This window comes from Balaenoptera borealis (genome assembly GCF_965194805.1).
Source record: "Balaenoptera borealis genome assembly, chromosome: X".
NCBI lineage: Eukaryota > Metazoa > Chordata > Mammalia > Artiodactyla > Balaenopteridae > Balaenoptera > Balaenoptera borealis.
In genome coordinates, this window is record NC_138881.1 from 41,773,678 (window position 1) to 41,789,963 (window position 16,286).

The 16,286-nt window shown below is 37.4% G+C and overlaps 1 protein-coding gene and 1 pseudogene across 18 annotated transcripts in view; one reads left to right on the forward strand and one right to left on the reverse strand.

Annotated features, from left to right (window-relative positions):
• JADE3 (jade family PHD finger 3) overlaps positions 1–16,286 on the forward strand; it is a 150,693-nt gene that overhangs the window by 23,920 nt on the left and 110,487 nt on the right. For 5 of the 17 annotated variants that reach the window (XM_082378122.1, XM_082378125.1, XM_082378121.1 and 2 more), the window contains one exon: positions 3,098–3,176. The exons of 11 other annotated variants lie outside the window; for them this stretch is intronic. In XM_082378122.1, the coding sequence (XP_082234248.1) occupies positions 3,161–3,176 (16 nt within the window). In that variant the 5' untranslated portion in view covers positions 3,098–3,160. Of the gene's footprint in view, positions 1–1,246; positions 1,379–3,097; positions 3,177–16,286 lie in introns of all 17 variants that reach the window. One more of the 17 variants, XM_082378110.1, reaches the window with a different exon arrangement.
• Positions 3,184–11,806, reverse strand: LOC309621145 (large ribosomal subunit protein eL15 pseudogene; annotated as a pseudogene). The gene has a single exon. The product of its transcript is annotated as a large ribosomal subunit protein eL15 pseudogene (transcript).

The following is a 16,286-nucleotide window of genomic DNA, read 5'->3' on the forward strand; positions in this document are numbered from 1 at the left end:
CCAAACATCACTTCTCATTTTGTGTTTAAAAAAATTACATATAATGTGTTCTAATGGCCACATACATCCTGTGGAAAGCAGTAGTTTGGAAAAGAAATGTACATTTTGCAGACTGTCAAAAGAAAACTGGTGTTTTCCTATGCTGCCACTGTGACTGTACAGTCTGCCTGGGCAGAGCATGGCTCTGTAGTTTAGATTACAGTCAAAACTGCAGGCAGCTTTTCCCTAGCTGCATCATGATTTCTAGCCTCATCCATGATTCCTTGCCCACTTATAATGTTAAAGAGCACTAGGATTTTTTCTTTTCAAATACAAACAAAACTTTGTAAACAGTTGTATCCTACTTGTCTCACATGAAACTCGAATCTTATACAGGAGAGAGGGGGGTGTGTTTGTGTGTGTTATGAGCCTAAATTTAGCTCTCTCTAGGATAACCAATTCAATCCGGGGTAAACATTTTTTTGTACTTCTAAATAAACCTACCTGTAAAAGCTCCAATTATGCCCTTTAGCCCCTTGAGGAGAATCCACGTAGGCACTTGCCTTTAGGGAAACCATCTCTAGGCTGATTTCTTGCCATGATCTCTGTGCCACTCCAGGTCAAACTCAACTTCCTTCCAAACTGCTGTTCATAAAGATGCAGGCTCTTAAAGGCCTCTTCCCTATACCACCATACCCACTCCTGCCACTAAGCCACCATGTACTCCTGGCTGCTCACTGCATAGTAGGTATGCCTGTACTCCTGAGAGCCTAGCAGGTAAAGTCCCCCACGCCCAAGCATAACCTTTCCCACCATCCTTACCACTTATGTCTTAAATCCTCTTCTCTACCCACTCCACCCAAGTGTGCATTCACTAGAGTCTAAACATACTATGAGTCATCCTGCCACTTTGTACTGCCTCTGCCTGAAGTTCTCCACGTTCTTCTGTGTTTGTTCTATCTGCATGTTTCTCAGGATCCACTCAAAAGCTCATTTTTTTTCACCTGAGTGGCTCCTTCCATCTCTCAAGGCCCACAGGACTATGTGCTCAACACTCATTTTCCCAAATGGAATGGTGTGATAAGAGTGCTAAATGGCCACCAAGTCTTTTCATTTCTGTATATACACCACTTTACAGTGTGACTTTGCAGCTCCTCCCATCAGGAGGTGGAGTCTATTTCTCTACTCCTTGAATCTGAGCTGTTCTTGTAATTTGCTTTGGCCAATAAATGCAGCATGAGTAACTCTGGGTAACTTCTGAGCCTAGGTCTCAAGAAGTCTTGTAGCTTTCCTCTCCTCCCTGAGAACCCTGAAGCAACCATGTGAAGAAGCCCCAGCTAGTCTGCTGGAGGAAGAGAGATAATATGGAGAGGCCAGTCAACAGCCAACCATCAGACATGTGAGTGAGGCCATCTTAAATACTCAACCCTAGTCGTATTGCCAGATGACTAACTTCATGAGGAACTCTCGGAAAGACTAGCAGAAGAACCACTCAGCTGATTCTAGCCCAAACTGCTGACCCACAGAATTATGAGCAAATAAAATGGTTGTTATTTTAAGTCACTAAATTTTGGGGTGATTTGTTATGCAGCAATAAATAACTGAAAGAGCAGGTTTTGTACTGCTGTATTCCTGGCATCTAGAGGGCATGTTCATGGCAGTTTATCAGAGATTGCTGTGGATCACTGTCATCAAGGTGTCACTCCTCTTTACTTAGTAGACAACCAAGCTTCCTAATCCTCATGTCTCTCCCTGGCTCTCAAACAGTTCAAAGCTTGGGCTCAACACTGTCTTCCAGGATGACACCTTGCAGTTCTTCTTCACTCCACTGGACCAACATCCATTCATTTGCTCCCTTCACAGCCCTATGACAGGTCATATCTTTCAGCTGCATGCTGCATCCCTCACTAATTACTTCGTTCGCTAACCCTGAGGGGCCAACCCATGGACTGCCTCAATGCCATAAAGCTGTTCTCAACTTCCCAGGCTTCCACCATCACTCTGAACCCTCACGACCTGATTCACATGTGCTTACAATTAGGAGAGACCTAAGAGATTGTCTAGGACAACCCCTTCCAGTTATGAATGAGGAAAGAAAGTCCCAGATAAGAAATAATAATAATGGGCTTCCCTGGTGGCGCAGTGGTTGAGAATCTGCCTGCTAATGCAGGGGACACGGGTTCGAGCCCTGGTCTGGGAAGATCCCACATGCCGCGGAGCAACTGGGCCCGTGAGCCACAACTGCTGAGCCTGCGCGTCTGGAGCCTGTGCCCCGCAACGGGAGGGGCCGCGATAGTGAGAGGCCCGCGCACTGCGATGAAGAGTGGCCCCCGCTTGCCGCAACTAGAGAAAGCCCTCGCACGAAACAAAGACCCAACACAGCTAAAAATAAATAAATAAATAAATAGAGTAGCTATTAATTTAAAAAAAAACAAAAAAAAACACCAAGATTATTGGGCTTCACCCTCAGAGTCTCTGACTCTGTAGGTCTGGGGTGGGGACAATACTTTAAAAAAAAAAAAAGAAATAATAATAAATGGCTTATTCAAGGTCACATGATGGCAGTATCAATACCAGAACCCACATGTCATGCAGATTATTACCTAGTAGATTGCTTATTTGTGCTTGGTTTGTGTGTGTGCAACTGTGCCCTGCAGTTTAGACTGTGGAAGTTCTTTGGAGAGAGGCATCATATCTTTTACTTTTCCTGCCTTTTCACACTCTCCTGCTATCTGCAAAGACTGACCAGTAACTACTGGACACGTCAGTAGTCAATAAATGCTTGTTGATTAATTGACATTTAAAAGGAAATTATGCTTGGAACTGTTCTGTATCTTGTTTTTGGTGGTAATTACAACCATAGGTATTTGTCAGAACTTGAACTGTACATTAAAAAGGGTAAATTATACTGTGTATAAATTTTTAAATTAAGGTATAATTCAAAGCAATTATGCCAAAGAGATCTATTTATTTGATAAATGCGGCTAAATGTATAGGTAACGTATTATTGTGAGAAAAGAAATTTGGCCCTTTGAAAATAAATTTGTACATAATAGGCACTCAGTAATGTTAGTTTCCTTCCTTCTTGCGCACAAATGCTTCATGATTACCTGTCAAGACTGCTAAAGAAAGCATTCTTGCCCTAGGAGATGACTGGATCTCAGATGACTTCTAAGATCCTATGATTGCTTTGAAAGGTAAATAAATGACTATTTTGAAACACATGTGTAAAGTAAAATATAGAAGCGCTACTACACTATTCCAAAGGTGGGCCCCCTAGAACCTTAATTTTACTTCCAAAGACTTAGACTCAGGTATAAAACTATTAACCCTCTGTTAATAGAAATTATTTTAAAACTTAAAAAATAATACAAAAGGACGACCAAATGTCCTTTCGTTGTCATTCTGGAGCATTGACTGAGGGGCCCACCCAAGGATTATTTAGTTCTCTAGGGGATTACATCTTTGTTTGGCTTATTATTCACTAATGATTAGGGTCCAGACTTTTTGAAGTGACATGTTAACTTAAAGATTTTTGTCTGGTAGAGATGAAAAAAATTTCTGTTTGGCAGAAGAAATAATCCCAAAGACTATGGATTAACTGTCCTATAGTGCATTAACCACTTTTCTATCTAATTTAGCTATCTTATTCTAGCATTTTTACTTTCAGTATCTGTATATACTGAATCTCTCAAATATTCTTTGAATCAGCCTTACATAATGCTGGGTCCCTCACTAATAAATTAGTCTTTGACATGTGTTCATTCTGTATTTGTATGTGAGTCATGTTCTTAATTTTGAAAATTATATTGTAATTATATATATTATATTATACCCCGAACATCCTACAACATTGTCTGTGGACCATGCCCCATCCTTTACAAAGTCCCTGATATCTACTACTGACTGCTGGTTTTAATGCTGTAAGAGCACCTTGAAATACCTTTGTGATCATGCTGGTACCTGAAGAGGTCTTCTCAGGAAAAAAACTGGATACCTCTGCAGGTGCTCAAGAAAACTGCAGAAAGACTTTCTGGAACTACTCTCACAAAATGAGAAACTGATGTCTTTCCTATCATGTTACTGTTCTAATCTATAAACCGAGAGGATGACATTAAGAACCTTTGTTTTAGAGATCCAGAACAAATAGACTCACACTGGGCCCTTCTTTCCTGTCAAACACTATTCCTATAATCCGCTTTTGCTAGTAATAGCCATAAAATAACTATATTGGAGCAATAAAAATTGATAAACTACCAGCTGCCTCAAAAATCTAATAGCTTTGGCAAAATATACTGCAGCTTGTTGTGATAGAGCCTCCTTTTCCCTAACAGGTTTTATTTTAACACTTGCCTTTTCACACTACTGAATAGTATAATCAAATTAACAAATTCAGCAAATGCTCAGTGAGTTCCAGGCACTAGACACTGCTCAGCCCTGACTACCCTCACCCCCTTCCCCAAGCAGGCTCAACTAGTACTCAGTATCAATCATTGGTTTGCAGTTGTCCAGGATGAAAATGGAGAATAGAGCCCAAATGGAGGGTTGCAATCTGCCCTGTCAGCACCCAAAAGATTGAAAATGGAGTCAAGCAAAAGAATGGATCTCTTTCACATTAATAAAATTTAATGATCTACAACACCACTGAGTATTAAATGCATACAGATTTGAAACATCCTGAGAAACAGGAAGGGTGGGTTAAAACGTGGTTCACAAACAAACTGGTATTTATAAATATTCTGAATCAGCTTGACAACTTTATTGAAAGAGGTATGAAACAAATATCTTCCAATAAACACCCAAACTCAGAAATAATCGAAATATGGTGCCCATTCATACAAAGACCAAAGTGCCAAGTTTCCATGCAGCGTAGGGAATCCTCTGCATAGGAAGTCTGAACCAAAATTCTAAAACACCAAGGAGGAGGGGGTGAAGTGGGTTGAGGATATAGAACAGGAGTAGGAGTAATTTTTTCATCCTACTTTTCCCCTGGTGATTATTAAAACAAAATTCTGTAATATTTCACAATAAAATGTTTTTGAAAAAATAATCCGTTTGGGCCAGCTTCTGCCTTGGGATGTAGGGAGCTGGAAGTAGTGTTGCTCTTACCCTTACAATTAGCCAAACTAAGTTAAAATTCATGACTTTTATTGAGCCCATCAGAGGAGTATTTTACTCAAGTATTTGTTGAGAGGAGTATTTGTTCAAGTATTTTGCTTTAATTTAAATTTGGTAGTTTTCTTGCTGTGGTGTTTTGAGAGTTTTGTTTTTTGTTTTGTTTTGTTTTGTTTGGCTGCACTGTGCAGCATGTGGGATCTTAGTTCCCCGACCAGGGATTGAACCCACACCCCCTGCATTGGAAGCACAGAGGCTTAACCACTGGACTGCCGGGGAAGTCCGAGAGTTTTTTCGTTTTTTTTTTAATATTCTGAATAAAAATCCTTTGTTGGTTATGTGATTTATCAGTAAATATTTTCTCTACATCTGTGGCTTGGTTTTTTGTTCTCTTAATGGTGTCATTCACCAAGCAAGATTTTAATTTTGATGAAGTCCAATTTATCATTTTTTAAAAGGACTCATGTCTAAGAACTCTTATATTAACCCTAATCATGAAGATTTTCTCCTATGTTTTCTTCTAAAAGTTTTCTAGTTATATGTTTTACATTTAGATATGTGCCTCTATCAAGTTAATCTTTGTACATGATGTGAAGTTTAGGTGGAGATCTGTTTTTTACATATGAATGTCTAATTGTTCCCACACCGTTCGTTCAAAAGACTATCCTTCCTCCTTTAAATTGCTTTTGCACCTGTTTCAAAAATCAGTTGCCTATATTTATGTAGGTCAGTATCTTAACTCTCTCTTTTGTTCCATTGTTCTGTTTTTATCACTTCATCAATACCACTGTCTTGATTACTGTAGCTTTATATTATGCCTTAAAATCAGTGTGTTTCTCCAACTTCATTCTTCTTTTTAAAATTTGTTTTAGCTATTCTAGATCTTTTGCTGTTCTTTATAAATTTTAGACTCATCTTGTCTATATTTACAAAAAATCCTACTGGCATTTTTGTTTGAATTAGGTTAAATCTAATGATGAATCTGATGACTTTGGGGAGAAATGACATCTTTAATATGCTGAATCTTCCACCACATGAATATAGTATATTTCTCCATTTCTTTAGATTTTCTTTGATTTTTTCATGGAAGCATCTATGTTTTGTAGTGTTCAGCATAGAGATCCTGTACATGTTTTGTTAGATATATACCTGAATGTTTCATTTCTTTGGAGCTGTTGTAAATGATATATTTTTTTAAAGATTCAGTTTCTAGTTGTTTATTGCCACCATATAGAAATATGATTGATTTTTGTATTGACCTTATATCCTGCTTCCTTGCTAAGCTGTTAGTTATAGGACTTAAAAAAATAGATTCCTCTGATATATTCTAAGCAAACAATCATGCTGTTTAGGAGTAGGGATACTTTCATTTCTTTCTTTCAATCTGTATACCTTTTATATATTTTTTGTCCCTTTTTGCACAGGCTAAGACTTCTAGTATGATGTTTAATAGAAGTGATGGGAGAGCACAGCTTTTTCTTATTTCACCTTTAAGTTCTTTATCAAGTTGAGGAAGTTCCCTTCTATTCCTAGTATGCTGAGAGTTTCTATTATGAATGCATTTTGAATTTTGACAAATGGTTTTGTCCTCATCAACTGATATTATCATTTGGTTTTTCTTTTTTAGACTTAATATGTTGATTACATTGATTGATTTTCAAATATTGAACCTGCTTTTCATTCCTGGGAGAAACCCCACTTGGTTGTAGGGTTTTATATATTGCTGTAAGATTTGCTAATATTTTGTTGAGGGTATTTGCTTTTATATTCATGAGGGATATTGGTCTATAGTTTTCTTTTTCGTATTATGTTTGTCTGGGTTTGGTGTCAGGGCTTCATAAAATGAGTTGGGAAAGATTCTATCCTCTCTTATTTTCTGCACGAGATCTTGCAGAATTGGTGTTATCTTTTCTTTTTTTTATTTTTATTTTTTTACTTTATATTTAATAATTTATTCAATACTCATATCAATCCTATAAGTACAGTACTATTATTTTCCCCTTTTGAACCAATAATGAAACATTCTGAAGCACAGAAATGTTAACAGTTTCCCAAGAGCACAGAACTGGTAAGTGGCTGAGCAGAGATTAAAATTCAGGAAGTCTGACTGTAGTCCCTGTGCCATAACCCCTTGCCTATAAAATGGTGTTATCTTTTCTTTAAATGTTTGTTGGAATTTGCCAGTGAAACCATCTGGGCCTGGGCATTTCTTTTAAAAAAGATTTTTAGCTGTGAATTTAATTTCCTTAATAGATGGGTCATTATTCAGGTTACCTGTTTCATCTTCAATGAGTTTTAGTAGTTTGTGGTTTTCGAGCAGTCTGTCCATTTCATTTAAGTTGTCTAACTTATGTGTGTAGAGTTATTCATGGTAGTATCCCCTTATTATCTTTTTATGTCTGCGGGGTCTATAGTGATAATCTCCTCTTTCATTCCTCATATTGGTAATTTGCTCTTTTTTTTCCTTCTCAGTTTTGCTAGAGGTTTATCAATTTTATTGATCTTTTCAAAGGACCAGCTTTTGTTTTCATTTATTTTTCTCTGTTGTTTTTCTGTTTTCAGCTTCATTGATTTCTGCTTTATCTTATTTCCTTTTTCTGCTTGCTTTGGGTTTATTTTGCTCTTTTTCTAGGTTCCTAAGGGGGAAGCGTAGATTACAGTTGACCCTTGAACAGCAGGGGTATGAACTGTGCAGGACCACTTATATGTGGATTATTTTCAATAGTAAATACTACAGTACTACACTATCCACATGGTTGGTTGAATCCACAGATGTTAAACTGCCAATACAGAGGAACTGAGGTTATGGAGGAACCACGGATAGGGAGGGCTGACAATAAGTTAGATATGGATTTTTGACTGTGCAGAGGTTTGGCACCCCTGACCCCTGATTGTTCAAGGGTCACCTGTATTTATATGAGAGATTTTTTCCCCTAAAATATCATTTACTGCTATGAGTTTCCCTCTAAGCCCACAAATTGAGTTATGTTGTATTTTCATTTTTCTTTAATTAAAAATATTTTCTAATTTCCCTTAAAAGTTTATCTTTGATTAATGGGTTATTTAGATATATGATATCCAATAGCCAAGTGTTTGGAGCTTTTCCTCTTATCTCTCTGTTGTCGATTTCTATTTTATTTCCTTTATGGTCAAGGAACATATTCTATATGATTTCAGCTCTTTTATATTTGAGGTTTGTTTTGTGACCCAGGAGGTGATCTATCTTGTTGAAAGAATATATATTCTGCAATTGTTGGATAGAGTGTTCTGTACATATAAGCTAATTCCACTTGGTTGATAACAGTGTTCAGTTCTTACATATTCTTGCTGATTTTCTGTCTGCTAGTTCTATATATTAATTAGAGAGGAATGTTGAAGTCTCCAACTGTAATTGTGGATTTTTCTACTTCTAATTTTAGATCTGACAGTTTTTGCTTCACATATTTTGAAGCACTGTTGTTAGGTGTTTACACATTTAGGATTGTTAAGTCTTTGGGGTGAATTAAATAACCCTTTTAGCATTATGACATGTCTCTTTATATCCCACTTTATCCTTTCTTTTTAGTTTAATAGACATTTATTCTATTATTATGTATAGTTGAACAAGCTCTACACAAGAAATTATATGGTTTAAGATTTTTTTTTTTGAGTGGGAAGAAATTTGGGTCTCAAAACGTTTTTCAAGCCTGCTACATGTTTTCTGGAAATCATTAAGTGGACCTTTCAAGACCCTTGAAGAAAATACGAGAAAAATTGGTTCAAGAAAACCAGCAATTAGATTTCAGAATTAACCTACCTGTTAAGATAGCAAACCAAGAATTGGAAAGGATTGGGGCAATTCCTCTTCCATATTTCCTATACACTCAAATCCACCCTGGGAAACAGAAGCCTAGTCTATGGGAAGACATGATGCAAGCAGAATGTGGTGGTATGCCCAGCCACAACTGGTGGCCTGGCAAGTTTGTGGAATGGTGAGGCTCTTGAGGGTAGTTTGAGCAGGGATGAGAAAAATAACTGTAGACAACACATAAAATTGAAAACCAATTGAACTTGTATTGACACCAACTACATGACTTTTCTCAGTATCCTTATGGGAATGGATAAAGTGGCTTGACCCAAAATAACACTGATTAGACTTAGCAGTGTTACTTTTAAATAAAACCAACCCTGCTTTCCCCTCTATGGTGGCTTAGAGAGTTCATAATGGTCACAAACTAATATTACAGATAAAACATTTAAAATTTTGATCCAAGCTTTTTCTATCCTCCCACACTTGAAAGGTATCTGATGGACACCAATTTCCCAATCCTAGAATTACTAGCTTACAAACCTTAGGGCTAATTAACTCCCTTCTCATTTGCCTAATGTTCAATTTCCATCAGTTTCAGTATACACCAGTGTAAATACCATGACTATTTTGCATGAAGTTCAGTGTTCTACAGATCCCAGTCCTGGGATTAAACCAGTAGCTCCCATCTTTTATGTGAACATCAGTGGTACCATGGAGGCCAAGGCAGTTTAATTTAGGTTAACCAGGATGTTTTCATTTGTAAGAAAACCCTCTTGCAACAGGTTTATTCAATTCTCTTAAAAATGGTGACACTTCTTTACTTTTTGCCTTTCGGAAGCAGCTGTTACATAAATGGAATAGTAGATTAAGTCTAAAAATGTGGGCCCTAGTCAACTTTCATTGTTCTTCTGCATATGATCATGATAAAGGATCAGGACTTCCTTCACATTTCCAAGGAAAATCCAATTTAAAAAGTTTGTCCTTGCCAAACTCCATAAAACAGCCACTTTAGAGTAAACCAGCAGAGCATTGCATCACCCCAGTAAAGCTGTAGGTTTCATCACATGCATCAACAAATCTACATGGCTAGTTTCTGCACTCCTCTTTTCCAGAATTTATTTTACACCTATTGTACCAAACAGCATTTTAAACACGGACATATCAACTCCCTAATAAAGCAAAAACAAAGGCATTTCCCTTATTAGAAACAAGATACACCATCACTTAAAGTCTTCACACATTATTGCACTTTAATTTTCATAATTTGACAATGCATTCAATGAAATAATCTGGAGACAACTAGTTTTAACAGACAAATTAAAAAACACCTTTAAGCGGACATGAATGTCCTAAGTTGTTTATTAGGTAAGAATTTTACAAGCATTGCTTATATTAGCGGTAATGGGGGAGCTGGAGAGTATTGCGCCTTCTCCAAGCTGCACGACAAGAACCACCAATAGTGTGGTGGGACTTGTGGCCCTTTCCAAGGCCGCGGCTCTTTCTGCCTGCAGATGTCAGCCCCCACATCTCCCTGTGCTTGTGGACTGGTTTGGTGATCCACTGGGTGTCAGGGTTTCTTCTGATAGCATTATGAAATGGATCAATGATGATAACCTCAAACAATTTGTAAGTAGAATCTTCACCAACCCAGTAAGAATTCAGGACCCTTAGGGCCCCACAGTGACGTCCAGTTCACTTCTTGGCAACAGAATGAAGGCTTCGAGCAAACTTGAGCTGGTTGACACCATGATGGAGAGGCTTGCTGTAGGTGGCACCCTTAGGAACTGGGCATTTGCGGGCACCACAGCACACACGAATCCGATATATGACATAACCTTGCTTGGCCTTGTAGCCCAGCCTGTGTACCTTGTCAGGCTGGGTGGGGCAAGGGGCCCTCTGCAGTGCAGAGAGCTGGCGGTACTGCCAGCAGTGCACCCTGAGCAGAAAGCAAATTATGTGGGACTGCTTCTTCCTCCATAGCTCCTGGATGTACTAGCAAGTGCCCATCTCGGCTCACCTGATGGCTGCCGCCAGATTGAAAGGCCCACTTTATCCTTGTAATTTTCTTTGCTCTGAATTCTTTCTTTTGATCAGCATTTGCATCATATCTTTTTTCATCTTTTACTTTTCATCTACCTATATCATTATATTTTAAATGATTTTCTTATAGCCTTTGTGGTGGGATCATGTTTTTTAAATCTGTTCTGACAGTCTCTGTCTTTTAATTGTATGTTTAGACCATTCCACTTAATGTAGTTATTGATATGCTTGGTTTAAACCTACCATTTTATTATTTCTTTTCTTTGTGTTATACCTCTGTTATTATTTCCTCTCTTTTCCACTTTCCTGCCTTTTGGGTTATTTGAACATTTTTTAGTGCTCCATTTTAATTAATCTACTGTGATTTTTGAGTTTATCTCTTTGCATATCTTTTTTGGTTACTCTAGGGATTATAATATACATATTTAGCCTTGCACAGTCTACTTAGAATCAATACTTTACCACTTCAAGAGTAATGCAGAAACCTTACACCCTGTAGGTCCCTTTACCCTCTCCCCTTTATGTTATAGTTGTCTTATATGTTACATCTACACATACTGAAAATCCCTTCACACATTCTTATTGTTTTTGCTATCAGCTGCCAAACATATTTTAAGTAATTCAAGAGAAGAACAGTCTGTTATATCTACCCAAATTTTACAATTTATATTGCTGTTCCTTCATTCCTAATGTGCTAAATTTCTTTCTGCTATAATTTCCCAACTGGCTGAAGAACTTCCTCTAGCAGTTCTTTTAGAGCAGATTGCTGGCTATAAATTGTCATTCCTGAAAGATATTTTTGCTGGATATAGAATTATGTGTTGACAGTTCGTTTTTCCCCACACTTCAAACATGTTGTGCCATTTCCTTATGACCTCCATGGTTTCTGATAAAAGAAATCCACTGTAATTCGAATTGCTATACCCCTATAAGGTAATGTATTTTTCCTCTGGCTGCTTTCAAGATTTTTTTCTTTGTATTATGTTCAGCAGTTTGATTTGGATATGTCTGGAAACGGGTTTCTTTGGGTTTATTCTGTTTGGGGTTTTTCACTGCTCAGGCTATTCAAAGTCTCATAAGTAGGCTCTGGATCCAGAAGAGATTGGAATAATAATGACAAAAAACTTCTTTTGAAAGTATCTTTGCTTTGTAGGGACCTGCACACAGTAGAAATAGAAATATTTTCTGTATATCCCAGACAGAATTTTTTTTTATAAACATCTTTATTGGAGTAGAATTGCTTTACAATGGTGTGTTAGTTTCTGCTTTATAACAAAGTGAATCAGTTATACATATACATATGTTCCCATATCTCTTCCCTCTTGCATCTCCCTCCCTCCCACCCTCCCTATCCCACCCCTCTAGGTGGTCACAAAGCACCGAGCTGATCTCCCTGTGCTATGCGGCTGCTTCCCACTAGCTATCTATTTTACATTTGGTAGTGTATATATGTCTATGCACTCTCTCACCCTGTCACATCTTACCCCTCCCCCTCCCCATATCCTCAAGTCCATTCTCTAGTAGGTCTGTGTCTTTATTCCCGTCTTGCCACTAGGTACTTCATGACCTTTATTTTCCCTTAGATTCCATATATATGTGTTAGCATATGGTATTTGTTTTTCTCTTTCTGACTTACTTCACTCTGTATGACAGACTCTAACTCCATCCACCTCACTACAAATACCTCCATTTCATTTCTTTTTATGGCTGATAATATTCCATTGTATATATGTGCCACATCTTCTTTATCCATTCATCCGATGATGGACACTTAGGTTGCTTCCATGTCCTGGCTATTGTAAATAGAGCTGCAATGAACATTTTGGTACATGACTCTTTTTGAATTATGGTTTTCTCAGGGTATATGCCTAGTAGTGGGATTGCTGGGTCGTATGGTAGTTCTATTTGTAGTTTTTTAAGGAACCTCCATACTGTTCTCCATAGTGGCTGTATCCATTTACATTCCCACCAACAGTGCAAGAGGGTTCCCTTTTCTCCAAACCCTCTCCAGCATTTATTGTTTGTAGATTTTTTGATGATGGCCATTCTGACCGGTGTGAGATGATATCTCATTGTAGCTTTGATTTGCATTTCTCTAATGATTAATGATGTTGTGGTGAAAAACTGAAACCATTTCCACTAAGATCCACTAGATTTCCACTAAGAATGGTTCAGCATTCTTTAATGTGTCTGTTGGCAATCTGTATATCTTCTTTGGAGAAATGTCTATTTAGGTCTTCTGCCCATTTTTGGATTGGGTTGTTTGTTTTTTTGTTATTGAGCTGCATGAGCTGCTTGTAAATCTTGGAGATTAATCCTTTGTCAGTTGCTTCATTTGCAAATATTTTCTCCCATTCTGAGGGTTGTCTTTTCGTCTTGTTTATGGTTTCCTTTGCTGTGCAAAAGCTTTTAAGTTTCATTAGGTCCCATTTGTTTATTTGTGTTTTTATTTCCATTTCTCTAGGAGCTGGGTCAGAAAGGATCTTGCTGTGATTTGTGTCATAGAGTGTTCTGCCTATGTTTTCCTCTAAGAGTTTGATAGTGTCTGGCCTTACACTTAGGTCTTTAATCCATTTTGAGTTTATTTTTTTGTGTGGTGTCAGGGAGTATTCTAATTTCATACTTTTACATGTACCTGTCCAATTTTCCCAGCACCACTTATTGAAGAGGCTGTCTTTTCTCCACTGTATACGCTTGCCTCCTTTATCAAAGGTAAGGTGACCATATGTGCGTGGGTTTATCTCTGGACTTTCTATCCTGTTCCATGGATCTATATTTCTGTTTTTGTGCCAGTACCAAACTGTCTTGATTACTGTAGCTTTGTAGTATAGTCTGAAGTCAGGGAGCCTGATTCCTCCAGCTCCATTTTTCATTCTCAAGATTGCTTTGGCTATTCGGGGTCTTTTGTGTTTCCATACAAATTCTGAAATTTCTTGTTCTAGTTCTGTGAAAAATGCCAGTGGTAATTTGATAGAGATTGCATTGAATCTGTAGATTGCTTTGGGTAGTACAGAATTTTCACAATGTTGATTCTTCCAATCCAAGAACATGGTATATCTCTCCATCTTTTTGTATCATCTTTAATTTCTTTCATCAGTGTCTTATAATTTTCTGCATACAGGTCTTTTGTCTCCTTAGGTAGGTTTATTCCTAGATATTTTATTCTTTTTGTAGCAATGGTAAACGGGAGTGTTTTCTTAATTTCACTTTCAGATTTTTCATCATTAGTGTATAGAAATGCAAGAGATTTCTGTGCATTAATTTTGTATCCTTCTACTTTACCAAATTCATTGATTAGCTCTAGTAGTTTTCTGGTAGCATCTTTAGGATTCTCTATGTATAGTATCATGTCATCTGCAAACAGTGACAGCTTTACTTCTTCTTTTCCGATTTGGATTCCTTTTGTTTCTTTTTCTTCTCTGATTGCTGTGGCTAACACTTCCAAAACTATGTTGAATAATAGTGGTGAGAGTGGGCAACCTTGTCTTGTTCCTGATCTTAGTGGAAATGGTTTCAGTTTTTCACCATTGAGGACAATGTTGGCTGTGGGTTTGTCATATATGGCCTTTATTATGTTGAGGAAAGTTCCCTCTATGCCTACTTTCTGGGGCTTTTATCATAAATGGGTGTTGAATTTTGTCGAAAGCTTTCTCTGCATCTATTGAGATGATCATATGGTTTTTCTCCTTCAATTTGTTAATATGATGTATCACATTGATTGATTTGCGTATATTGAAGAATCCTTGCATTCCTGGAATAAACCCCACTTGATCATGGTGTATGATCCTTTTAATGTGCTGTTGGATTCTGTTTGCTAGTATTTTGTTGAGGATTTTTGCATCTCTGTTCATCAGTGATATTGGCCTGTAGTTTTCTTTCTTTGTGACATCTTTGTCTGGTTTTGGTATCAGGGTGATGGTGGCCTCATAGAATGAGTTTGGGAGTGTTCCTCCCTCTGCTATATTTTGGAAGAGTTTGAGAAGGATAGGTGTTAGCTCTTCTCTAAATGTTTGACAGAATTCGCCTGTGAAGCCATCTGGTCCTGGGCTTTTGTTTGTTGGAAGATTTTTAATCAGAGTTTCAATTTCAGTGCTTGTGATTGGTCTGTTCATATTTTCTGTTTCTTCCTGGTTCAGTCTCGGCAGGTTGTGCATTTCTAAGAATCTGTCCATTTCTTCCAGGTTGTCCATTTTATTGGCATAGAGTTGCTTGTAGTAATCTCTCATGATCGTTTGTATTTCTGCAGTGTCAGTGGTTACTTCTCCTTTTTCATTTCTAATTCTATTGATTTGAGTCTTCTCCCTTTTTCTCTTGATGAGTCTGGCTAATGGTTTATCAATTTTGTTTATCTTCTCAAAGAACCAGCTTTTAGTTTTATTGATCTTTGCTATTGTCTCCTTCATTTCTTTTTCATTTATTTCTGATCTGATCTTTATGATTCCTTTCCTTCTGCTAGCTTTGGGGTTTTTTTGTTCTTCTTTCTCTAATTGCTTCAGGTGCAAGGTTAGGTTGTTTATTCGAGATGTTTCCTGTTTTTTGAGGTAGGCTTGTATTGCTATAAACTTCCCTCTTAGAACTGCTTTTGCTGCATCCCATAGGTTTTGGGTCGTCGTATCTCCATTGTCATTTGTTTCTAGGTATTTTTTGATTTCCCCTTTGATTTCTTCAGTGATCACTTCGTTATTAAGTAGTGTATTGTGTAGCCTCCATGTGTTTGTATTTTTTACAGATCTTTTCCTGTAATTTGTATCTAGTCTCATAGCGTTGTGGTCGGAAAAGATACTTGACACGATTTCAATTTTCTTAAATTTACCAAGGCTTGATTTGTGACCCAAGATATGATCTATCCTGGAGAATGTTCCATGAGCACTTGAGAAAAATGTGTATTCTGTTGTTTTTGGGTGGAATGTCCTATAAATATCAATTAAGTCCATCTTGTTTAATGTATCATTTAAAGCTTGTGTTTCCTTATTTATTTTCATTTTGGATGATCTGTCCATTGGTGAAAGTGGGGTGTTAAAGTCCCCTACTATGAATGTGTTGCTGTCGATTTCCCCTTTTATGGCTGTTAGTATTTGCCTTATGTATTGAGGTGCTCCTATGTTGGGTGCATAAATATTTACAATTGTTATACCTTCCTCTTGGATCGATCCCTTGATCATTATATAGTGTCCTTCTTTGTCTCTTGTAATAGTCTTTATTTTAAAGTCTATTTTGTCTGATATGAGAATTGCTACTCCAGCTTTCTTTTGATTTCCATTTGCATGGAATATCTTTTTCCATCCCCTCACTTTCAGTCTGTATGTGTCTCTAGGTCTGAAGTGGGTCTCTTTTAGACAGCATATATATGGGTCTTGTTTTT